This window comes from Erinaceus europaeus, chromosome 2, assembly GCF_950295315.1.
Source record: "Erinaceus europaeus chromosome 2, mEriEur2.1, whole genome shotgun sequence".
Lineage (NCBI taxonomy): Eukaryota > Metazoa > Chordata > Mammalia > Eulipotyphla > Erinaceidae > Erinaceus > Erinaceus europaeus.
This window is the reverse complement of record NC_080163.1, coordinates 64,963,192-64,990,021: the sequence shown is the minus strand read 5'-3', so window position 1 is coordinate 64,990,021 and position 26,830 is coordinate 64,963,192. Positions and strand designations below refer to the sequence as shown.

The window sequence follows — 26,830 nt, the reverse complement described above, 5'->3', positions numbered from 1 at the left end:
CTTAGATCTCACTTGAGTGTGATCACCTGATTTTTGTCATTCCTTCTGGTTTATTTTACTTAACATGATTCTCTCTAGTTTTCTATGTTGTACCAAAATAGATTTTCTCATTCCTTACCATCTGTGTAGAATTCCATTGTATCTATATGACACAATTTCCTTAACCATTCAGCTGTTGCTGGACACTTGGGTTGTTCCCATATTTTGGTTGTTACAAAGAGTGCTGACACAAACATTGGCAAGCCTCAATCTCTTTGGATAAGTGTTTTTTTGCTCTTTGCATAGATGCATAGAAGAGGAATTTCCAGATCATATGGTAGGTCCATTTTTAATGTTTGGAGGAATTTCTAGACTACTTTACACAGGGGCTTGATATCATGATAATTCAGGATTCATAAAATGAGTTGAAAAGTGCTTACCTTCTAGAAGTATACATTTTAATTGGTTTTTATTCATATTGTGGAAGAATACTTAACATGAGATATGTTTTCCAAATAATTTTTAAAGGACTTACTTTTATTAGAGAAAAAAGACAAAGAAAATCTAGACTACTGCTCAACTCTGGCATATGCACTGCTGGGAACTGGCTGTGAGGTCTCCTGCTAGCAAGTTCTGTGCTCTTTTATTTTTTGTTAATTTCTTAATTGGGGGATTAATGTTTTACACTTGATAGTAAATACAATAGTTTGTACATTCATAACATTTCTCATTTTTCCACACAACAGTACAACCCCCACTAGGTCCTTTGCCATCCTGTTCTAGGACCTGAACTTCCTCTCCCCTGCACCCACCCTAGAGTAGAGGTGAAAAGGGGACTTCATCATTTTAATAACCTAGTAGTATTCTATTATGCTACATATGAAACAACTTTTGCTTCTTAAGTTCTGCCTATGAGGAGATCATTAAGTGTTGTCATTTTCACCAGTTTTATTCTTTTAAAAATTTTAATTATTTTTATTTATTGGACAGAGACAGCCAGAAATTGAGAGGGAAAGGGGGTTATAAGAGTGAGAAAGACAGAGAGATACCTGCAACACTATTTCACTACTCACAAAGTTTTCCCCCTGCAGGTGGGGACCAGGGGCTGGGACCTGGGTCCTTGTACATTATAACATGTGCATTCAACCAACTGTACCACCACCTGGCCCCCTCACCAGTTTAAAAAATGATAAGTTTATTCACTTCTGTAGCTTCTTAGCTAATACTAGTGCCACATCAGGTGGGGTGACACCATCTATTCCCGACAGATAACCTTTTGTACATAAATGATAGATTTTATCAAATGCTTTTTCTACATCATTTATGACAGTAGTAATATTTTCTTCTTTAGTCTGCTACATGATAAAATCCATTAATTGATGCTGTGAGTCATAAGCCCATCTTGCATAATTGGTAAAAGTCTTACCTGGTTGTGGTGTATAACTTTGTTTATACATTGATGCATGAACTGCCCTAATTTTCTGAGTATTTTTTGCTTCTATGTTTATGAAACGTACTAGTTTCTAATGTTCTTTTTTTGTAATTTCTCTATATAGTTTTGGATAAAGGAGAATACTAGCCTCATAAATGAACTAGAATTTGGGTAGTCTTGGGGATGGTTCTCAGGAATTGTTCTCTGTAACTTTATAATGAGTTTAAACTCTACACACAAACACACACACACACACACACCCCTACCCTTTCTTCCAGGATTGAAAAATATGTATTTAATGTGTAAGGCGTTATATTTTAGATACACATGAAGTTACTACAGAAACAAAGTTAAAAGTGCCTGCCAGTAGTGCACTGGGTTAAACACATAGTACAAAATGAAAGGACTTAGTGAGGAACACAGGTTCCAGCCATAAGTGCCCCACCTGCAGGGGGGTTGCTCTGTATGTGGTGAAGCAGGTCTGCAGGTGTCTTTCTCACTCCCTCTCTATCTCTCCTTCCCTCTCAAGTTGTCTCTGCCCTATCCAATAAAAAAAAAAAGAAAAGAAAAATGGCTGCCAGAAGCAGTGGCTTCATAGTGCTGGCACAAAACCCCAGTGATAACCCTGAAGGCAAAAAAAAAAAAGTTACTCATAACTCCTCAAGACTGTTTTGGTGATTCTTTTTTTTAAAATTATTTTTTATTTAAGAAAGGATAAATTAACAAAACCATAAGGTAGGAGGGGTACAACTCCACACGACTCCCACCACCCAATCTCCATATCCCACCCCCTCCCCTGATAGCTTTCCCATTCTCTATCCCTCTGGGAGCATGGACCCAGGGTCGCTGTGGGTTGCAGAAGGTGGAAGGTCTGGCTTCTGTAATTGCTTCCCCGCTGAACATGGGCGTTGACTGGTCGGTCCATACTCCCAGTTTGCCTCTCTCTTTCCCTAGTAGGGTGAGTTTCTGGGGAAGCGGAGCTCCAGGACATATTGGTGGGGTCTTCAGTCCAGGGAAGCCTGGCCGGCATCCTGATGGCATCTGGAACCTGGTGACTGAAAAGACAGTTAACATACGAAGCCAAACAAATTGTTGAGCAATCATGGACCCAAAGCTTGGAATAGTGGAGAGGAAGTGTTAGGGGGGTACTCACTGTAAACTCTAGTGTACTTCTGCTTTCAGGTATATATTTTGCAGTAGTTTATGGATACATGTGAACATATGTTCTCTCTCACAGAACCTGGTCTATATCTAGGTTTTGGGATTTTGTTAGAAAGTGAACCACCTGGGATGGAATTAGAGAAAACTATGAAAGGAAAGGTCTCACACGAGTAATGAAGCTGAACGGTTCTCATTCCACATGTGAAGTCTCTGGACACAGTCTGAAGTGAAGCATGTTGAGGTGGCAATCGTTGTGCTGATTAGGTTGCGATCGGCAGATGCAATAATATTATTTGATATGGATTGGGAGAGGCATACGGGAAAGTGGGCCCTAACCAAAGGTTCCAGGACTGGGGGGAGTAGAGGCTCTATAGTGGAGATGTGAGGTTCCTGCTGTCTTAGGGTTCCAAAAGACAATCGATAGTTAATGTTATCATCACATTATTTGGTAATTGTGTTAACTTTGAAAAGTCCTTTTGTTAGGGTTTGCTGTACAGTACCCAGTGTCTTGTATATAGCTGTGCTATTGGTGGCTTCTGATCTAATTGGTCTAGGCTTTTGAGAGAGTCCGCATATCAAATACACAGCCTATATATTTAAAAAACTCAGTCTGTATTTTAAAAACTTCGAGACATACAATTAATTTTCCCCCTCTCATATTAATTAACTAGTGATTTATATGACTGCACTTTACTAGGAGTGTACATAAACACCATTCCCACCACCAAAAGACTGTGACCCATCCCTCCCACCCACTCACATCCCCCAGTGGCCCAGGAAGCTGCATGGCTACCCCTCACCACAGGGTTTTTACTTTGGTGCCCTACTTACAATTTAGTCAGGTCCTGCTTTTAGTTTCCATTTCAGATCTTCTTACTCAACTTCTGTTGATGAGTGGGATCATCCCATTCTCATCTTTATCTTTCTGACTTAGTTCACTTAACATAATTCCTTCTAGCTCTGTCCAAGATGGGTCAGAGAAGGTGGGTTCATGGTTCTTAGTAGCTACGTAGTATTATTGTGTATATATACCATAGCTTCCTCAGCCACTCATCTGTTGTTGGGCACCTGGGTTGCTTCCAGTATTTAGTTATTATGAATTGTGCTGCTATGAACATAGGAGTACACACCTCTTTTTGGTTGGGTGTTATGGAGTCCTTGGGGTATAATCCCAGGAGAGGAATTACTGGATCATATGGAAGGTCCATGTCTAGCCTTGTGAGAGTTTTCCAGACTGCTCTCCACAGAGGCTGTACCAATTTACATTCCCACCAGCAATGCAAAAGGGTTCCTCTGTCCCCACAGCCTCTCCAGCATTTGTTGCTGCTGTCCTTTTTGATGTACGCCATTCTTACAGGAGTGAAGTGGTATCTTAGTGTTGTCTTAATTTGCATTTCTCTGACAATCAGTGACCTAGAGCAGTTTTTCATATGTTTGTTAGCCTTTTGGATCTCCTCTGTAGTGAATTTTTTGTTCATATCCTCTGCCCATTTTTGGATGGGGTCATTTGCTTTTTTGGTGCTAAGTTTGCTGAGCTCTTTATATATTTTGGTGATTAGTTTCTTGTCTGATGTATGGCATGTGAAGATCTTCTTAGATTCTGTGAGGGGTCTCTTTGTTTGTTTAATAGTTTCTTTGGATGTGCAGAAGCTTTTCAATTTGATGTAGTCCCATTGGTTTGTTTCTGCTTTAGTCTTCCTTGCAATTGGGTTTGATTCATCAAAGATGTCCTTGAGGTGTAGTTGGGAAAGTGTTTTACCAATGTTTTCCTCTAAGTATTTGATTGTTTCTGGTCTGGCATCCAGGTCTTTGATCCATTTGGAGTTGATTTTTGTTTCTGATGAGATAAAGTGGTTCAGTTTCATTCTTCTGCATGTTACAACCCAGTTTTCCCAGCACCATTTATTGAAGAGAGATTCCTTTCTCCATTTAATACTTTGGGCCCCTTTATCAAAGATTAGATGTCCATAGGTGTGGGGATTTATTTCTGCGCTTTCAATTCTGTTCCACTGGTCTGTGTGCCTATTTTTGTTCCAGTACCATGCTGTTTTGATCATAATGTCTTTATAATATAGTTTAAGGTCTGGGAGTATGATGCCTCCATTTCTGTTTCTTTTCCTCGAGATGTTTTTGGAAATTCTAGGAGTTTTCAGTTTCCAGATAAATGATTGTAGTTTTTGTTCTATTCTCTTAAAGAAGCTTGGTGAAACTTTGATGGGTATTGCATTAAATTTGTATATGGCTCTAGGGAGAATATTCATTTTGATGATATTTATTATTCCAATCCATGAGCATGGGATATCTTTCCATTTCTTGGTATCAGTTTCTATTTCCTTGAGTAGAGACTCATAGTTTTCAGCATACAAGTCTTTCACTTCTTTGGTCAGCTTTATTCCTAGGTATTTTATGATTTCTCTGAAACAGTAAATGGGAGTGATTTCTGGATTTAGTGTTTGCATAAAGAAATGCCACTGATTTTTGTACATTGATTTTGTAGCCTGATACCTTGCTATATTGCCTAATAACTTCCAGTAGTTTTCTGCTGGATTCTTTAGGTTTTTCTATGTATACTATCATATCATCTGCAAATAGTGTGAGCTTGACTTCTCCCTTCCAGTCTGTATTCCTTTGATTCCTTTCTCTTGCCTGATTGCTATGGCAAGAACTTCCAATACTATGTTGAAGAGTAATGGTGACAGTCGACAGCCCTGTCTAGTCCCTGACATGAGGGGGAATGCTTTCAGCTTCTGTCCATTGAGTATAATGTTGGCTGTAGGTTTGCTATATATAGATTCCACTATCTTGAGGAATTTCCCATCTATTCCCATTTTTTGTAGAGTTTTGAGCATTAATGGGTGTTGGATTTTGTCAATGGCTTTCCCTGCATCTATTGAGATAATCATGTGGTTTTTGGCTTTGCTTTTATTGATGTGGTGAATGACATTGATTAACTTATGGATGTTGAACCAGCCTTGCATTCCTGGGATGAATCCAACTTGGTTGTGATGCACAATCTTTTTGATATGTTGCTGTATCCAGTTGGCCAAGATCTTGTTTAATATTTTGGCATCTATGTTCATCAGAGACATTGGTCTGTAGTTTTCCTTTTTTGTTCTGTCGCTATCAGCTTTTGGTATCAGGGTGATGTTGGCTTTATAGAAGGTGGAAGGGAGTATTCCTGTTTCTTCAATCTTGTGGAAAAGCTTAAGAAGTATGGGTACTAACTGTTTCCTGAAAGTTTTGTAGAATTCATTTGTGAAGCCATCTGGTCCAGGACTTTGTTGTTGGGGAGATTCTTAATAACGGTTTCAATTTCTTTGTCTGTGATTGGTGCATTTAGATTTTGTAGTTCCTCTTGGTTCAGTTTTGGAAGGGCATATGTTTCTAGGAATTGTTCCATTTCTTCCAGATTCTCTAGCTTGGTGGCGTACAGTTCTTCATAGAAGTTTCACATGATTCTCTGGATTTCTATGATGTCAGTTGTGATATCTCCTCCATCATTTACAATTCTATTAATTTTAGGCTTCTCTCTTTTTTGTTTGGTGAGTCTGGCTAGGGAGTTGTCAATTTTGTTTAATCTTTCAAAGAGCCAACATTTGGCTTTATTGATCTTTTGCATGGTTCTCTTATTTTCGATGTTGTTTATTTCTGCTCTAATTTTAGTGATTTCTGTCCTTCTGGTTCCTTTAGGATTTCTTTGTTCCTCTTCCTTTAAGTCCTTGAGGTGTGCAGTAAGGTTGTTCATTTGAGCTTTTTCTTGTTGTTTAATATGTGATTGTATGGCTATAAGTTTCCCTCTCAGCACTGCTTTAGCTGTGTCCCAAATATTTTGATAGGTTGTGTCTTCATTTTCTTTTTTTAAAATATTTTATTTATTTATTCCCTTTTGTTGCCCTTGTTGTTTTATTGTTGTAGTTATTATTGTTGTTGTCATCGTTGTTGGATAGGACAGAGAGAAATGGAGAGAGGAGGGGAAGACAGAGAGGGGGAGAGAAAGATAAGACACCTGAAGACCTGCTTCACTGCCTATGAAGCGACTCCCCTGCAGGTGGGGAGCTGGGGTTCGAACCGGGATCCTTATGCCGGTCCTTGTGCTTTGTGCCACCTGCGCTTAACCCGCTGCGCTACAGCCCGACTCCCCATTTCTTCATTTTCATTTGTTTCCAGGAACATTTGAATTTCTTGCTTGAGTGACTCTCTGACCCAGTGGTTCTTAAGCAGTATGTTGTTTACTTTCCAAATTCTGTGACTTTTAATAATTTTCTGTTTGTTGTTAAATGTTAGTTTTACTCCACTGTGGTCTGAGAAGATACTTGGGATGATTTCGATGCTCTTGAATTTACTGATGCTGTCTTTGTGGCCTAACATGTGGTCTATCATTGAGTATGTGTTATGTGGATTTGAAAAGAAGGTGTATTCCAGTTTTTTTGGGGTGAAGGACTCTGAAAATGCCCAAGAGGTCTAGTCTGTCAATCTATTCATTTAATTCTCTTGTGTCTTTGTTGATTCTCTGCTTTGTTGATCTGTCTAAGTGTGAGAATGGGGTATTGAAGTCTCCCACTATTATTGTGTTACTATTGATGTATTTTTGAAATTCTTTCAGTAAGTGCTTGATGTATTTAGATGGTCCCTCATTGGGTGCATAGATGTTAATAATTGTTAAGTCTTCTTGGCTGATTGATCCTCTAATCATTATGTAATGTCCTTGCCTATCTTTTATTACTTAATTTAATTTAAAATCTACTGTGTGTGAGATGAGAATGGCTGTTCCTGCCCTTTTTTTGTGGTCTGTTAGCCTGTATGATAGTTTTCCATCCTTTCACTTTAAGTCTGTGTTTATCTCATTGTGTCAGATGGGATTCTTGCAAGCAGCATATGGTTGGGTTATGTTTTCTGATCCATCCCCCTACTCTGTACCTTTTGATGGGTGAGTTTAAGCCATTGACATTTATTGATATTATGGATTTAGTGTATTATAGTGCCATCGTTCAAAAAAAATTTTGTTTGCTCTGATATATTGCAAGTATTATAGTGATGTTTTTGTTTATAAGAGGTCTTTTAGAACCTCTTTCAGGGCCAGTTTGGTGATGGTTGCCTCCTTTAACTATTGTTTGTCTAAGAAGGTTTTGATCCCTCCATCTAGTTTGAATGAAAGTCTAGCAGGATATATTATCTTTGGTTGAAACCCTTTTTCATTCAGGACTCGATAGATATCTTGCCATTCTTTTCTGGCTTTTAGAGTTTGAGGGAGAAGTCTGCAGATAATCTTATGGGTTTTCCCCTGTATGTGACTTTTTGTTTTTCTCTTGCAGCCTTTAGGATCCTTTCTTTATCCTTACTCCTTCTCATTGTGACTATGATATGTCTTGGTGTCTGTAGGTATGGGTTGATTCTGTTTGGAACTCTCTGGACCTCCTGAATCTTGACATCCTTTCTGTTATTCAGGTCTGGGAAGTTTTCTTCTATTATTTCCTCTAGAATATTTCCTTCCCCTTCCTCTCTTTCTTCCTCTGACAGGCCAATTATACGAATGTTACTTCTTTTGAGATCATCCCATATGTCTTTGTTGTTGTTTTCAGTGTCTCTCAATCTCTTTTTGAGCTCTTTCACCTCTTTCTTAGTTTTCTCTAACTCATCCTGTCTGACTAATTCTGTTTTCTGCTTCTGTTAGTCTGCTTTCCCTTCCCTCAACTTCTTCTGTTCAGCTATTTCGGCTTTCAGTTCTCTGATTGCCTCAAGATAATCAGTATTTTCCTTGGTGGTCTCAACTGTTGTTTCCCTAATACTGCCATTCCTTTCCTCCAATGTTGTTTTCATTTCTGTGATTAATAAGTTTATTATTGCTTGCATACTTTTCTTATATATGGTTACTTCTGGCTAATTTATAGTTTCTTTTGGGCTCTTGTCTTCATTCATTGGAGTCGCAGTTTATTTGTTTTTGATCTACCCATTTTTTGATTTATGTGTTTCTTATTTTTATGTTCTGTTGTTCCTCAGTTGTTGTGTTTTGAGTACAAGCAACATTGTACTAAATACATTGATGACAAATGCAATCACCAACCTCAGGAATTACAGTAGCAACTGAAGCAAGGATTGAAGCAGTTTATTCACTACCAGTTAGCCCAATAATGTCTCCAGTCCGTGAAAAAATAGCAACCAAGTCCAAGTGAAGAAGAAAGAGAAAGGAAAGAAGGTATAGCAAGAATAGACAATTATGCAAATCTACTATCCACTGTATATTCTAGGGGTAGCAAGAGAAGAATGGGAAGTAGAGCAGAGATACACACAGAGAGTCCACTCTGAGTCAGATTTCTTCCCCAAAATAATTCACAAATTCAGAAGGACAAAGAAGAAGGAAGAAGTGTATGATAAGATAAAAAAAAGAAACAAAAGAGAGAAAAGAGAAAAGATAAGAAAAAGAGCTCTAATTAAAGAGTAGTGAAAGGAAAGTTTTTTTAATTGACTGCTTTATTTTTTATTTTATTATTTTTTTAATTAGCTAGGAAGAGGAAGAAGGGGAGAACCTGTAGAGGAGGTAGGAGTAAGGAGACATGTTCCTCTCACAATAGATAAGATGCCCACTACCCTAGCAATGAAAGATACCCTAAGAGTTAATTCTGGTCAACCTAAGGGGGGGAGATATATGCCTTTATATAATATTAATAATAAAATAGAGCAGGGTAAAAAACCCTGACCCAGATTGCCTCAAGCCTCCTGAGCAGAGGCAGCTGATTGTTAAGAAAGAGAAAAAAAAAAAAAAACCTCAGGACTAGACAAGGATAGCAGGAATAGACAGTTATGCAAATCTACTATCCACTGTATATTCTAGGGGTAGCTAAAGGAGAAATGGAAGTTGAGCAGAGATACATACAGAGAGAGTTCACTCTGAGTCAGATTTCTTCCCCAAAATAATTTCCAAACGTGTATCAGTGAATTCAGAAAGCTGAAGGATTAAGGAAGAAAGGATGAAAAGAATGATAAAAAGAAGAAAAAAGAGAGAAAAAAGAAAGGATAAGAAAAAGAACAGTAATAAAAGAGCAGTGAAAGGAAAGAGTTATTTATTTATTTTTTATTATTTAATTAGCTATATGGGGTGGGGGAGGGAGAGAATGGGTAGGGGCGGTAGGAAAAGTGAGACAAGTTATTTTAGCAGTGACTAAGTCACCCGATCCCCTAGCAATGGACAATACACTAAGAGTTAATTCTGGTCAACCTGAAGGAGAGGGGAAAGGGGTACATGTTTATCTTGTATTAATAGACAGGGCAGAGTGAATAACCTGCCCTGTCTTCAGTTTGGATGGCTCCAGATTGCCTCGGACCCCCTGAGAAGCTGGTTGGCTGCTTAGAAAGAAAAAAAGCCAAAGGTTTCAGAAGGGAATAGACTTAGAATGAATGACACCCCCTGGTGGGACAGGAATCTTGGTAGACAAAGAAGCTGCAGGGGAGCCTGCTAGGAGCTGGTCCCCAGGGACTGGTTATGGGGGGGGTAAGGGGGTGTGCTTTGGGAATAATAATTTAAAAGAAAAAATTTTTTTCCTTTCTTTTTACTCTATTTTTTAACCCAAATTAAGTTATAGTCACCTCCTTGGTGTCACCGCTAGGACCCTTTATTGACTGGCATACAAAAGGCAGAAAATCCTACTGTTTCCAGTTGATATGGTCGGAGCTCAAGCCACTAGCAGGCTTCTCAGTCCACCATCTTCTGGGAACCCCTGTTTTGGTGATTCTAAGTGTTTCTGGTTCCAGATAAATGATTGTAATTTTTGTTCTATTCATTTAAAGAAGCTTGGTGGAACTTTGATGGGTATCACATTAAATTTATATATGACTCTGGAAAGAATATTCATTTTGATGATATTAATTCTTCCAATCCATGAGCATGGGATGTCTTTCCATTTGTTGGTATCATTTTCTATTTCTTTTAGTAGTGACTCATAGTTTTCAGTATACAAGTATTTCTCTTCTTTGGTCAGCTTTATTCCTAGGTGTTTTACTGATTTTGCTGTAACAGTGAATGGAAGTGATTTCTGGATATCCTCTTCTTCAGACTTAGTGTTTGCATAAAGAGATGTCACTGATTTTTGTACATTGATTTTGTAATTTGACACCTTGCTATATTGCCTAATAACTTCAATTAGTTTTCTGCTGGATACTTTAGGTTTCTCTATGTATACTATCATATCATCTGCAAATAGTGTGAGCTTGACTTCCTCCCTTCCAGTCTGTATTCCTTTGATTCCTTTCTCTTGCCTGATTGCTATGGCAAGGACTTCCAATACTATGTTGAAGAATAATGGAGATAATGGACAGCCCTGTTTAGTCCGTGATCTGAGGGGGAATTCTTTCAGCTTCTTTCCATTGAGTATGATGTTGGCTGTAGGTTTGCTATATATGGACTCCACTATCTTAAGGAATTTCCCGTCTATTCCCATTTTTTATAGTGTTTTGAGCAGGAATGGGTGTTGGGTTTTTATCAAAGGCTTTCTCTGCATCTATTGAGATAATCCTGGAGTTTTTGGTTTTGCTTTTATTGATGTGGTGAATAACATTGATTGTCTTACATATGTGGAACCAGCCTTGCATTCCTGAGATAAATCCCACTTGGTCATGATAAACAATCTTTTTTTTTTTTTTTTTTTTGATATACTGTGGTATTTGGTTGGCCATGACCTTGTTTAATATTTTGTAATCTATGTTCATCAAAGTTATTGGTCTGTAGTTTTCCTTTTTTGTTTGTCCCTGTCTGCTTTTGGTATCAGTGTGATGTTGGCTTCACAGAAGGTGGAAAGGAGTGTTCCTGTTTCTTTGATATTGTGAAAGAGCTTTAAAAGTATAGGTATTAACTGTTTCCTGAAGGTTTTGTAGAATTTATTTGTAAAACCATTTGGTCCAGGGCTTTTATTGTTAGGAAGATTCTTAATAACTGTTTAATTTCTTTCTCTGTGATTGGTGTATTTAGGTTTTTTACTTCTTCTTGGTTTGGGTTTGGAAGGGTATATGTTTCTAGGAATTCTTCCATTTCTTCCAGAGTCTCTACCTTGGTGGTGTATAACTCTTCATAAAATTTTCACGTGATTTTATGGATTTCTGTGGTGTCAGTTGTGATATCTCCTCTATAGTTTACAATTCTATTTACTTGAGTCTTCTCCCTTCCCCCCCTTTTTTTAGTGAGTCTGGCTAGGGGTTTGTCAATCTTGTTTACTTTTTCAAAGAACCAACATTTGGCTTCATTGATCTTTTGTATGGTTCTCTTATTTTCGATGCTGTTTATTTCTATTCTAATTTTATTGATTTTAGTCCTTCTGGTTGCTTTAGGGTTCCTTTGTTTGAAAAGAATATGTATTCCAGTTTTTTTGGGGTGAATAACTCTAAAAATGTCCAGGAAGTCTAGTCTGTCCATCTTTTCTTTTAATTCTATTGCTTCTTTGTTGATTCTCTGCTGTGTTGATCTAAGTGTGAGAGTGGAGTGTTGAAGTCTCCCACTATTACTGTGTTATTATTGATGTATTTTTGTAGTTCTCTCAGTAGATGTTGATTGTCAGGCATTAAGCCAGCTCCACCTGCTCCACCCTGCACTGTCAATACTATGGCCTATTTACATAATCATTGTTTTGCATAAAATATCCCCACCCATTCCATTCCTTTGATCTATCTTCTTCAAGACCTGCTCTGTCTGCAGGGAAACATTAATCCCACCAGTTAAAACCATTGCAACAGCTGCTAAGGAAGTATATACCTTCCCAATCTGCCTTTGCCTTTTTCCATCCTCTTTCCTAGCCATTTCCATTTCCAACTTGCCACTTACATTTCTATCCTATAAAAGCATTGTCTCTGATCAATAAAGGCTGCATTACCTCGTGCCAAGTGTTTAGTTCCTGAATCATCTATCTCCCATGTTGTTGAGTGAGTAGCAGCCCAGGCTGCCTCTGGTTGAATTCTCTCCAACCCATAAGAGTACACACCCGGGAAGATGCAACCCCATGCTAGCCCGGCATTTGATGTATTTGGAATGGCCCTCATTGGGTATATAGGTATTAGTAATTGTTAAATCTTCTTGGTTGATTGATCCTCTAATCATTACATAATGGCCTTGCCTATCTTTTATTACTTTATTTAATTTAAAGTCTATTGTGTCAGAGATGAGAGTGGCTATCCCTGCCTTTTTTTGGTGGTCCATTAACCTGTATGATAGTTTTCCATCCTTTCACTTTAAGTCTGTGTTTGTCTTGTTGGGTCAGGTGGGACTCTTGCATGCAGCATATGGTTGGGTTGTGTTTTCTGATCCATCCTCCCAATCTGTGCCTTTTAATGGGTGAGTTTAAGCCATTGACATTTATTGATATTATGAATTTAAGGTATTGCACTGCCATTATTCAACAACTCATTATTTGCTCTGATATACTGCAAGTATTATGGTGATGCTCTTGTTTATAAGAGGTCTTTTAGAACCTCATTCAGGGCAGACTTGGTGATGGTTGCCTCCTTTAACTGTTGTCTGTCTGAGAAGGTTTTGATCCCTCCATCTAGTTTGAATGAAAGTCTGGCAGGATATATTATCCTTGGCTGAAACCCTTTTTCATTCAGGGCTCGATAGATATCTTGCCATTCTCTTTTGGCTTTTAGAGTTTGAGTGGAGAAGTCTGCAGATAATCTTATGGGTTTTCCCCTGTATTTGACTTTTTGTTTTTCTCTTGCAGCCTTTAGGATCCTTTCTTTATCCTTGTTTCTTTTCATTGTAACTGTGGTGTGTCTTGGTGTCTGTAGGTCTGGGTTGATTCTGTTTGGGACTCTCTAGGCCTCTTGAATATTAATGTTCTTTCAGTTGTTTGTGGCTGGATTTTTCCTCTATTTTTTCCTCTATGATGCATTCTTTCCCTTCTTTCTTCCTCTGGTGGGCCAATTATGTGAATGTTACTTCTTTTAAGATCATCCAATATGTCTCCGTCATTTTCAGTCTCTTTTTTATTTAGTTGGATTACGTCCTTCTTAGTTTTCTCTAACTCATTATCTGCCTGGCTAATTCTATTTTCTCCTTCTGTTAATCTGCTTTAACTTCCCAATCCTTCCTTCAGTTATTTTTTTAGCTTGTTCTGTTAGCTGTCCTTTTAGCTAAGCTATTTCAGCTTTCAATTCTCTAATTACCTCAAAGTAGCTATTATTTTTCTTGAAGGTATAATCTGTTGGTTCCCTATTTCTGATAGCCCTTTCCTCAATGGCTGTCCTCATTTCTGTGATTAATAGTTTAATTATTGTTTGAATATCTTCATTATTTATAGGTGTTTCTGGCTTACTTGGAATTTTTTCTAGGCTTCTGTCCTGATTCATTGCCATAGTTGATTTAGTTGCTTTTGATTTGAATATATATATATATATATATTTCTATCTATATATATATTGTTTACTTTACTGGGGAATTAATGTTTTACATTTGACAGTAAATACAATAGTTTGTACCTGCATAACATTTTCCAGTTTTCCATATAACAATACAACCCCCCCTAGGTACTCTGTCATCCTTTTTGGACCTGCATTCTCCCCCACTGCCCACCCCAGAGTTTTTTAGTTTGGTGCAGTACACCAACTTCAGTTCAGTTTCTACTTTTGTTTTTTCTTCTGAGCTTGTTTTTCAACTTCTGCCTGAGAGTGAGATCATACCATATTCATCCTTCTGTTTCTGTTTTACTTCACATGATTGCTTCAAGAGTCATACAAGATTGGCTGAAAATAGTGACGTCACCGTTTTTTATAATTGAGTAGTATTCCATTGTGTAGATATACCACAACTTGCTCAGCCACTCATCTGTTGTTGGACATCTGGGTTGCTTCCAGGTTTTGGCTATTACAAACTGTGCTGCTAAGAACATATGTGTATACAGAACTTTTTGGATGGGTGTATTGGGCTCCTTAGGATATATCCTCAGGAGAGGAATTGCCAGTTCATAGGGTAGATCCATTTCTAGCCTTTGGAGAGTTCTCCATACTGTTCTCCACAGAGGTTGGACTAATTTGCATTCCTACCAGCAGGTCAGGAGGGTTCCTTTGACCCCACAACCTCTCCAGCATTTGCTGCTGTTACCTTTTGTGATGTATGACATTCTCACAGGAGTGAAATGATATCTCATTATTGTCTTTATTTGCATTTCTCTAACAATCAAAGATTTGGAGCATTTTTTCATGTGTTTCTTGGCCTCTCAGACCTCTTCTGTGGTGAATATTCTGTCCATGTCCTCTCCCCATTTTTGGATGGGGTTGTTTGTTTTCTTGTTGAGTTTGGCAAGCTCTTTATATATTTTGGCTATTAACCTCTTATCTGATGTCTGGCATGTAAAGATCATCTCCCATTTTGTGAGGGGTCTATTGTTTTGGGTAGTGGTTTCTTTTGTTGTGCAGAAGCTATTTAACTTTATATAGTCCCATAAGTTTATGCTTGCCTTAGTCTTCTTTGTAATTGGATTCATTTCCTTGAAGATGTCTTTAAAATTTATGTGGAAAAGAGTTCTGCCACTGTTTTCCTCTAAGTATCTGAGATTTTCTGGTCTAACATCCATGTCCTTGATACACTTGGTTCGGTTTCATTCTTCTGCATGTTTCAGCCCATTTTTTTCCAACACCATTTGTTGAAGAGACTCTGCTTTCCCCATTTAATAGTCTGGGCACCTTGGTCAAAGATTAGATGTCCATAGGTATGGGGGATTACTTTTGAGCTCTCAGTTCTATTCCACTGGTCAATGTATCTAATCATGTTCCAGTACCAAGCAATTTATATAACAATGGCCCTATAATAAGATTTGATATCTAGGAGTTGATGCCTCCAGTTCTGTTCTTTCTTCTCAGATTGTTTTGTCAATTCGAGGTCTTTTCTAGTTCCAGATAAACATTTATAGTATTTGTTCTATTCCCCTAAAAATGTGGTTGGGATCTTGATGGGCATAGCATTAAATTTGTATATGGCTCGAGGTAGTAGTATATTCATTTTGATGTTAATTCTTCCAGCCCATGAACATTGAGTATCTTTCCACTTCTTTATGTCTTTTTCTATTTCCTTGAGTAATGACTCATAATTTTCAGTATACAAGTCTTTCACTTTTTTGTTTAGGTTTACTTCTAGATATTTTATTGTTTTTGTTGCTATAGTAAAAGGAATTAATTTCTGGATTTCAACTTCTTCTAACTTAGTGTTTGCATAAAGGAATGCCACTGACTTTTAAATGTTGATTTGTAGCCTGACACCTTACTGTATTGCCTAAAGATTTCCAAAAGCTTCTTGCTGGATTCCTTAGGTTTTTCTATGTATACTATTCATGTCATCTGCAAATAGGGAGAGTTTGACTTCTTCTCTTCCAATTTGTATGTCTTTAATTCCTTGCTCCTGCCTGATTGCTATGGCAAGAACTTCAAACACTATGCTGAATAGTAATGGTGATATTGGGCAGCCCTATCTAGTACCTGATCTGAGGGGAAATGCTTCCAGTTTTTCACCATAGAGTATGATGTTGGCTGTAGGCTTGCTATATATAGACTCCACTATCTTCAGCCATTTTCCATCTATTCCCATTTTTTGTAGTGTGTTGATCATAAAGGGATGTTGTATTTTGTCAAAGGTTTTCTCTGCATCTATTGATATGACTATGTGGTTTTTGGTCTTGCTTTTATTGATGTGGTGGATCACGTTGATTGATTTACATATATTAAACCAACCTTGTATCCCTGGGACAAACCCCACTTAGTCATGATGAACAATCTTTTTACTATACTGCTGTAGCTGGTTGGATAGAAATTTGTCCAATATTTTAGCATCTATGTTCATCAGGGATATTGGTCTGTAGTTTTCTTTTTTGTTTGTATCCCTGTCTGCTTATGGCATCAAAGTGATGTTGGCTTCATAGAATCTGGAAGGGAGTATTCAGGCTTCTTCAATGTTCTGGAAGACTTAAAAGTAGAGTATTGTAGAATTCATTTGTAAAACCATCTGGGACAGGACTTTTTATTCTTGGGAAGGTTTTTGATAACTGTTTCAATTTTGTTGGCTGGTTGGCTGTGATGGGCCTGTTCTTATTATCTAGTTCCTCTTTATTTATTTATTTTATTTTGGAAGTTCCTAGGTATCTAGGAAATTGTCCATTTCTTCCAGGCTCTCCACCTTGCTGGCATATATTTGTTTATAGAAGCCTCACATGATATGTTGAATTTCTGTGGTGTCTGTTGTGATATCTCCTCTTTCATTTATGATCTGATTTAATTGGTTCTTCTCCCTTTTTTGTTTTGTGAGTCTGGCTAAAGGTTTGTTGATTTTGTTCACTCTTCGAATAACCTACATTTATTTTCATTGATCTTTTGTATGGTGTTCTTATTTTCAATGTTATTTATTTTTGCCCTAACTTTAGTTTTTCTGTCCTTCTTGTTTCTTTAGGGTTCTTTTATTCTTCTTCTTCCAGGTCTTTAAGATGTGCAATCAGGCTGTGTATTTGTGCTTTTTCTTGTTTCCCAATGTGTACTTTCATGGCTATGAAATTCCCTGTCAGTATGCTTTAACTGTGTCCCAAATATTTTGATAGCTTGTGTTTTCATTTTCGCTGAACTCTTGAAACATTTTGATTTCTTCTGTTATTTCCTCTTTGAGCCAGTAGTTGTTAATCAGTGTCCTGTTGATTTCCCTCATTTTGGGACATTACTAATATTTTTTGATTGCTAAGTGTTAGTTGAATTCCACTGTGGTCTGAGAAGATGCTTTGGATTATTTCACTGTTCTTGAATTTGCTGATGCTGTCTCTGTGGCCCAACATATGGTTTGTCCTTGAGGATGACCCATGTGGACTTGAGTAGAATGTGTATTCCAGTTTCTTGGTATGAATGACTCTGAAAATGTCCACTGTTTTTAGTTTATCTATCTCCTCATTTATCTCCCTCATTTCTTTATGATTTTCTGCCTGGATGATCTGTCAAGTTGAAAGACTGTTGTTGAAGTCCCCATTATTACTGTGTTGCTGTTAATATATTTCTGTAGCTCTTTCAGTAGATGTTTGAGGTATTTAGATGGCTTCTCATTGGGTGCATAGATGTTAAAAATTGTTACGTCCTCTTGATTGACTGATCCTCTGAGCATTAAGTAATGTCCATCCATATATTTTTTAATTTAGTTATTTTAAAGTCTATCATGTCAGATATAAGAATAGCTGTCCCTGCCCTTTTTTGTGGGCCATTGGCTTGTATTATAGCTTTCTATCCTTCACTTTGAGTCTGTGTTTTTCTTGTTGAGTTAGTTGAGTTTCCTGTAGACAGCATATTGTTGAGTTATGTTTTCTGGTCCATCGTCCTATTCTGTGCCTTTTAATAGGTGAATTCAGGCCATTGACATTTATTGATATGAAATATTGAAGATATTTTGATGCCATTCTTGTAGATTTTTAGAGTTTTCTGATATATGGCATATTTATGGTGGTCTGACTGTTTATAGGAGACCTTTCAGCACTTCTTTGAGGGAAGGCTTGGTGATAGTTGATTCTTTCAATTGTTTGAGGTTTTGATACCTCCATCTAGTCTGAATGACAGTCTAGCAGGATACAGTAGTCTTGGTTGAAAGCCTTTCTCATTGAGCACTTGATAGATATCTTTCCATTCTCTTCTGACCTGTAGTGTTTGTTTGGAAAAGTCTGCTTCTAATCATACGGGTTTTCCTCTGTAGGTGACTCTTTTTTTTTTTCTCTTGCAGCCTTCAGAATTCTTTCTTTATCCTTATTCCTTTCCATTCTAAATATTATGTGTCTTGATGTCTTTATGTCTGGGTTAATTCTGTTTGGGGCCCTCTGGGCTTCTTGAATCTTTATGTCTTATATGTTTTCCATATTAGAGAATTTCTCAGCTACTATGTCCTGATGAATGCTTTCTTCCCCTCCCTCTCTTTCTTTCACTGGTAAGCCAATAATGTGTATATTATTTCTTTTGAAGTCATCCCATAGGTCTCTGTTGTTGCTTTTAGTATTTCTTAATCTCTTTTTGAGATTGCTTACTTCTTTTTTAATTGTCTAATTCATCCTTTATTTTGCTAATTCTGTCTCAGGCTCATTTATTCTATTCTCTCTTCCTCGTACTGTTTTCTGGAGTTCATCTCTTTTGTTACCCTGTTCTGATACTGTTTTACTTTGTTCAGCTAGTTGTATTCTTAGCTCAGCTATTTCAGCTTTCAGCTCTCTAGTAACCTGCAGATAATTGGTGTTTACTTCCAGAGTCTCATTTGTTGTTTCTGCATTTCTGATGACAATTATTTCAAACTCCTTACTCAATCCTGTGACTATTTCCTTAACAAGTGTTTGGATGTTGACCTCATTATCTTGTGCTTCAACCATTGGGAGGCTTTTAGCTGTACTCTTGTCCAGTTTCATTTCTCCAGTATTTCTTATTGTTGGTTTAACTATTCTATATAGTATGTTTTGAGGTTGCTCTCTCAGTATTATCCAAATTACTGATCACTCTTGCCTGGATTGTCTAAGTAAGGTACTTAAACTGTTCACAGTTGTGGAAATTAACAGTTGTTTTAATATTATTTTAATGCCTGAGTTGGAGCACAATGTGTTTTAAAGCCTCTTTTTATTTTTTTTCTTCCCTGTAGGCTATGGGAGCCTGAGGGCTTTTAAACTATAAGTAGGCTTCTTAGCCTAATCACTCACTCCTGACCAAGAGATATAGCAGGGTGGGGCAGAGATAATACAGTAGTTATGCAAAGAGACTCTCACACCCCAAGGATCCTCTGCCAAGCCAGTCAGCACTGCTGGGCTCTGTGATTTTCTGAACAAGTCCTATTTATAGTCTGTAGGTTCTGAAGCAACTATTCACTATGTTCCCATCAGGAGAACAACATGGAAAGACTCCCACCACACAGCCCCACTGCTAGGCCTTCAAGTTGTAGATCTTCTCCTGAGTTTACTAGTTAGTTCTCTGTCCCCTGATGTCAGCACTGGGCCTCTGCCTGTTGCTCCAGCCTCTGAGGGCAGTAGCAATGGAGACTTACAGTTGCATTTGATGAGTCTTAGGTAGTCTTTTCCCTTCACCAGTCTTTTTGTTGATAAAACAGACTGGAGGTGATTCCTCAACTGGTAAACTGTGGGACTGTTACCAGCCACTTAATCTCTCCATAGGCTCCTCTCTCAGGAACCACACTTATTTGCACTCACCAGTCATTTGGTGTGTTCCTGAAGTTATTGTAGTCCTGCCTTGTTGCGGTCCAAGATGATCTCCTTTGGTATACTTAGTTGACCCCTGACTATATATTTTTATTGGTATGTTTTGCATTTTTATGCTTTGGCTATTTACAACAACTGAGAAGTTGTTGTGTTGTGTGAGGAAAAGCTCCAGTCAACCAAGGGCGTCTTACGAGGTCTCCAACCTCAGAAAATACAACAATAACAACAGAAGTGACGAATGGTGCAGTTCACCAAAGCTTATTACCTACAGAAACTCTCCCCACCAAAAACAGTGGAACCAATGGCAAAAACAAAGCCGCAGTAATAGCAGAAAAACATATAAAGCAAGAACGACAATTAAATAAATTCACTATCACGCATAAATTTAAGAGACTGTGGGAAGAGAGACAAGATAAAGGAAAGGAGATGTAGTTAAATAAGAACCTCTCTATGTCAGAATTCTTACATAATATAGATCACAAATAAGCACAAGTTTATACAGCAGATACAGGAGCAAAAGCTAAGATTTTTGAAAACCAAGAGAAGGAAAGGAAACAAGAGAGTGAAAGAGAAAAACAAATTCTCATGCCTGAGGCTTTGAAGTCCCCCACAACACCATAAGCCAGAGCTGTTTAGTGCTCTGGTTAAAAAAAAAAAAAAAAGTGAAGTTCCAGTTTCTTGTCTTTGATCTGAAGTAAAAGTCATACCATAGTATTTCAATTACTTGGAGATAAAAATCTGTGTCAATAGCACTCATGTCATTTCCCAAAATTAAAATAGTAAGTTCAGTAAATACCAACCAAAGATTATGTCACTAACGTGGTGTATTATTTGCTTGTTAATTGCACTGATTTATAGCAATGTGGACCTAATAGCTGTTGTGAGCCCAGGACTTGTACGCTGAGACATGGAGCACAGTGTGGTGGAGGAGTATGTTGTAGGCCAGACTGCCAAGTAAGATTTAAATGTATTAATACCTTTCAAGTAATAATGAATCATATCTGGGATACTTTTATTTGTGTGTGTTGGACATATGCTTTTATTTCTTTTAAACAGTTTTTATTAGTGATTTACAAAGCAATACATTTTCAGGAGTATAGTTTTGTATGTGTGTGTGTGTATGTGTGTGTGTGTGTGTGTGAGTGAGTGTGTGTATTTAAGTTACTGCACCCACCAGCAGAATTCTCCACCACCCTCCAAACCTTCAGCCTCCATCCCAACTCCTCTTAGCCGCCATAATTCTTATAAAGTCTGAGACAGTTTGGCTCCTTTTTTAAAAAAAAAAATTATTTATTTTCCCTTTTGTTGCCCTTGTTGTCTTTTTTATTGTTGTTTTAGTTATTATTGTTGTTATTGATGTCGTCATTGTTGGATAGGACAGAGAGAAAGGGAAAGAGGAGGGGGAAGACAGAGAGGGGGAGAGAAAGACAGACACCTGCAGACCTGCTTCACCGCCTGTGAAGCGACTCCCCAGCAGGTGGGGAGCCTGAGGCCCGAACTGGGATCTTTCTACCAGTCCTTGTGCTTTGTGACACGGGCGCTTAACCCGACACACTACCGCCCGACTCCCAAGTTTAGCTCCTTTTTGCATGTTCATTTGCTTTAGTTATCCACACTGAGTTTAGATGAAACCATTGTAGTTGTCTTTTACCTCTTTATTACAATAATCACCTCTATTTCCATCCTGTCTGGGATACTTTTGGAACACTTAGGTCTATAACAGAAAGTGAAAATAAATGCCACTTCAAATAAAGAAAAATTACTAAATTCAATCCCATGTTTCTGACTGTATGAACTTAGTTGCATGTTGAGATCTCCTAATTCCAATATTCTTCTTGTCCTTCCCCTTCCAGTTCCTCCTTCTCCTCCTCTTCCTCCTCCTTTTTTTGTTTCCTCTTCCTCTCCTCCTCTCATTCTTCTGCTCATTCTTCTCCTTCTTCTTCTTTCATTTTCTCTTCTTCTGCTTCTCCTCTTCTCCTTTTTTTCAAATCATTTTATTGGGGGAAGGGTAATAATGGTTTACAAACAGTTGTTGGCATATAGGTACATTAAAAATATATTTAAATTATTTATTTTTATTGTCTTTATTTATTGGATAGAGACAGCCAGAAATTGAGAGAGGAAGGGGAGGTAGAAGGGGAAACAGACAGAGAGACACCTGCAGACTTGCTTTACCACTTGTGAGGTTTTCTTCTGCAGGTGGGGACCAGGGTTTTGAACCCGAGCTGTTGCACATTGTAACTTGTGTGCTAAACCAGGTACATCACCACCCAACCCCCCCCTCAATTTTAAAAAAATCTCCCTTTCATAGGGATTTATATACCACTTCCACCACCAAACTAAATTGCTCTTCACCAGAGTGTACTGGGTACCCGTGCTCACGCCCCATCCCCTTCACTGCCCTCTAGTCCAGAGTCCTTTACGGAAACACGTTCCATTCAGTAGAAGCTTCACCCTGTGTTGCTTAAATGTTTTTTGTTATCATCTTTATTTATTTATTGGATAGAGGCAGCCATAAATTGAGAGGGAGGAGAGTGACAGAGGAGACAGACACCTGCAGTACTGCTTCACCTCTCACAAAGCTTTTCCCCTGCAGGTGAGGACCAGAGACTCAAACCTAGGTCCTTGTGTATTGTATGTACATTCATCCAGGTGCACCCACACCTGCCCCTTTCCTGTGTTTCTCTTTCCTTTCCCTGTTTCTCAATATCACCTGTAGATGAGAGCATCTGGTCTTTGTCCTCTTTCTGTAAAGTTAATCTTTGATCTGATCTGATGCTGTTGTTTTAAAAATATTTTTTACTTATGGTTTTTATTATCTATTTATTGGATAAAGAAAGAGAGAAACTGAGAAGTAATAAGGAGACAGAGAAGGAGAAAGATAGACACCTGCAGCACTGCTTTACTACTTGAGAAGCTTTCCCCCTACAGGTGGTGACTGGGGGCTTGATCCTGGGTCCTTATGCATCCTAATATGTGCACTAAGCCAGGTACACCACACCCTACCACTTAAAATCTTAATTGAGAACAATTATAGGAATTTTCAGCACAGATGATTTCCACTTAAAGGAACTATTTGCACTATTTCTATTCAATATTGATATTTTTATAAATAAAAATGTAATCACTGGTCATGAAAGGTATCTGCAGGTATGTAATTGAAAGTGACAGTTCTCCATAAATATGTGAATAATGAAACTCATCATACATAATATTTTACAATAACTGCCTGATAACACAAAATTCAAACTGTTAGCTTATATTCAAATATAATTTATTTAAATGCCACACTTTAGTTAATAATTTGAGTTATATAGTAGTCTTGCCTCTTTAATCAATTTTTACTTTCCCAGTTTATAGTTATATAAGTTTCATGTTTGTCATGGAAGCACAGACTTTTTTCAAAGTTGCAGATTGTGGTATAACCAAATTTACTTCTACTTGGAAAGTGTCTAAATTACATTGCTTTCATTCAAAATAATTAGTCCAGGCTAAAAGTGATTTTTCTGCCCTGACACTGAAATATAAACAAAATTGTTATTTTCATCACATTTGTGTGATACTTTTCTTTGTACATATGTTTTATCTCCTGTTTCAGTTGATAAAATATAGTTTTAGTATTACTAACATAATGTTATAAGAAGAAGGTAGTAACAGGCAAAAATGAATTATAAAGCTGTAATATGAACAAAACTTTGAAATAACTGTTGATAAATGCAGTAATCATATACATAATGCTTAATTTTTTTACATTTTTTTTTTAAATTTTTAGTTTCAAAATAATGCTTTCGAATGTAGGCCCCGAGCTCATCCTGAATGTGATATTCCTGAATTTTGTAATGGAAGCTCAGGCAGCTGTACGCCTGACATAACTATACATAATGGACGTTTATGCGAACAAGGAAAGTTTATGTGTTATGATGGAAAGTGCCATGATCTTGATGCACGATGTGAGACCTTATTTGGAAAAGGTAATATTATTTTGTAGCATCTAAACAGTTGCTTCACAATATACATTTTATTTTATTTTTTAATTTTATTTATTTATTTTTTATTTAAGAAAGGATAAATTAACAAATCCATAGGGTAGGAGGGGTACAACTCCACACAATTCCCACCACCCAATCTCCATATCCCACCCCCTCCCCTGACATAATATACATTTTTATCAGTATTATCTAGATAATGAGGAATGTTGCATATATATAAATTAAATAATGTATATTTAAGTTATCTATTCTGGGTAGCATTTATTAAGGAAAAATAAAATGTATTATTTGAAGTACGTGACATGATATTAGATGATGTGTTTTGAAATAATTAGTGCTTAAAGTTACTTAATGTATTTACACATTTGTAACTTAAAAGTTGTAGTGACTGGAATTGGTGTATTGCACCAAAGTAAAAGACTCTGGGGTGGGGTGGGGGGGGGGGAGAATACAAGTCTAAAAAGGATGACAGAGGACCTAGTGGGGGTTATATTGTTATATGGAAAACTGAGAAATGTTATGCATGTACACACTATTGTATTTACTGTTGCATTTAATGTAAAACATTAATTCCCCAATAAAGAAATTTTTAAAAAGTTGTAGTGTTGTTACACATAAGTACTTAAAATTTGAATTGCTGGGCCATAATGTGAATTAATTTTAATTATTTTAAAAATTTTTTATATTTATTTATTTTCCCTTTTGTTGCTCTTGTTTTTATTGCTGTTGTGGTTATTGTTGTTGTTATTGATGTCATTGTCGTCAGATAGGACAGAGAGAAGTGGAGAGAGGAGGGGAAGACAGAGAGGAGTAGAGAAAGATAGACACCTACAGACCTGCTTCACTACTTGTGCAGGTGGGGAGCCGGGGCTTGAACCGGGATCCTTAAGCCGGTCCTTGCTCTTTGCACCACATGCGCCTAACCTGCTGCACTACCGCCTGACTCCCTAGTTTTAATTCTTAAAGAACCTATATATAAATTCCATAATGGCTTTTCAGTTTCCATTTTATCACTAATAGTGTTCAAAGATCCCCTTTCCTACATCCTTGTTAATCTTTGGTCTCCATGATAGTAGCATTTCTAGAGATGGCTTTGCTTTGTATTTTTCCTGATGATGAGTGATGTTGAGCAGATACAGATATTTTCAAATTTCATTTAAAAAAATTCTTTTTATTATCTTTATTTATTGATGGGATAGAGACAGAAATTGAGAGGAAGGGAGGGATAGAGAGAGTGAGAGACAGAGAGATACCTGCAGCACTGCTTCACCACTTGTGAAGCTTTCCCCCTGCAGGGGGGGACTGGGGACTCAAACCCAGGTCCTTGTGCATTGTAACATGTGCACTCAACCAGGTGCACCACCACCCGGCCCCCTCATTTTATTTTTTATTACTAACTTAATATTTATTTACAAAATTATAATTTATAACATTTCCACCACCAGAGTTTTCCCCTCCATTGGAAACTGCAGTAGTTCTCTCCAAATCACAGATATGGGTTGACTATATCTACATCTGCGTCTGCATCTGAATCTGAATCTACAACTACAACTACATCTACAACTACAACTACATCTACACCTACATCTACATACAACTACAACTGCATCTGCATCTACAACTACATCTACAACTACATCTACAATTATATCTACATCTACAGCTACATCTATAATTGCATCTGCATCTACAACTACATCTACAGCTACATTTATATCTACAACTACATTTACATCAAGAACTTTATATCTACAACTACATCTGCATCTACATCTACAACTACAACTACATCTGTATATTTTCTTTGCTGATTTTTTTAATGATTCTGCCTTCACTTTCTTTTTTTCTTTTCTTTTACCAAAGATTTTATTTATTTATTAATGAGAAAGACAGGAGGAGAGAGAGAAAGAACCAGATATCACTCTGGTACATATGTTGCCAGGGATTGAACGCAGGACCTCATGCTTGAGAGTCCAGTGCTTTACCCACTGCACCATCTCCTGGACCACTCTGTCTTCTTCATTTTCCAAGTCACATTCACACCTACTACTACTTCTAAGTGTCCTTGCTTTTTTTGGTAATAACCAAATCAGTGGGTTTCTCTTGTGAATTCTTCTGAGTACAGAAGAAACACCTTATATATAAAATGCACATGCACTCATTTTGTTAATCGTTTCCATCAAGAATGTTTGTCAAATTATTTTTCTGCATTTGTATGCTTTTTTACATTTAATTCTGTTAATGTAGTGCATTATATTTACTAATTTGTATGTTGAACCACCCTTCAGCTTCAGAGATACCAACTTCAGAGGTGTCAGTTCTCCTGTATACATTTAGTAGAATCCCCAAGAGAAACACACTGTTTTGGACTCTTCTGTGTTGGGACATTTTTTTTCATCAGTGGCTCAGCCTCCATACTAATCATTGTTCTGATTTTTTAGCTTTTCATTATTTAATCTTGGTTCATTGTATGTTTACAGGATTTTATACATTAATATCCCTTTTAACTGTACTGACTCTATTACAAGCAGCATATATATATATATATATATATATATATATATATATATATATATATATGGCATTCTTCTGTTTATGGACATTCCAGTTGGTTCCAGATTAAAAGAAAGCTTTATTTTTATTTCATGTGTGGGACAAAGACAATCAGAGCATTGCTGAGTTCTGGAATATTCAGTGCTGGGGCCTTGTGTAGTGCTCTACTTCTGTACTATCTTCCCAGTCCATTACTTTCTTTCATGGATAGGGTATTATAAAGCATCACATAAAAGTTCTTATACATATATATTTTTGTTTCTTTTGAGTATCTGGAACTGCATTGGTAGAGTATCTTAATATATATATATATATATACATATATATATATGTATATATATATATATGTATATATATATATATATATATATATATATATCCTATACAGTTTTCTTAAGTCATTGTATTATTTTGTGTTTCTACCAACAACATGACAATTGGAGTTGTTTCATAAGTTTGATGACACTTAATCATGAGTAATTTTACTAGATGTAGTTCCTGGTGATTTTAATTTGTATTTTTTTCAAAGAATATATTTA

General features: G+C 37.1%; 1 protein-coding gene across 1 annotated transcript in view; it reads left to right on the top strand.

The window, feature by feature from the left end:
• The window catches only part of LOC103107899 (disintegrin and metalloproteinase domain-containing protein 32-like), a 104,185-nt gene that overhangs the window by 47,633 nt on the left and 29,722 nt on the right, over positions 1 to 26,830 (top strand). The window contains exons 13-14 of the mRNA XM_060182322.1: positions 20,608 to 20,703; positions 23,522 to 23,720. Coding sequence (XP_060038305.1) covers positions 20,608 to 20,703; positions 23,522 to 23,720 — 295 coding nt within the window. The remainder of the gene's footprint in view (positions 1 to 20,607; positions 20,704 to 23,521; positions 23,721 to 26,830) is intronic.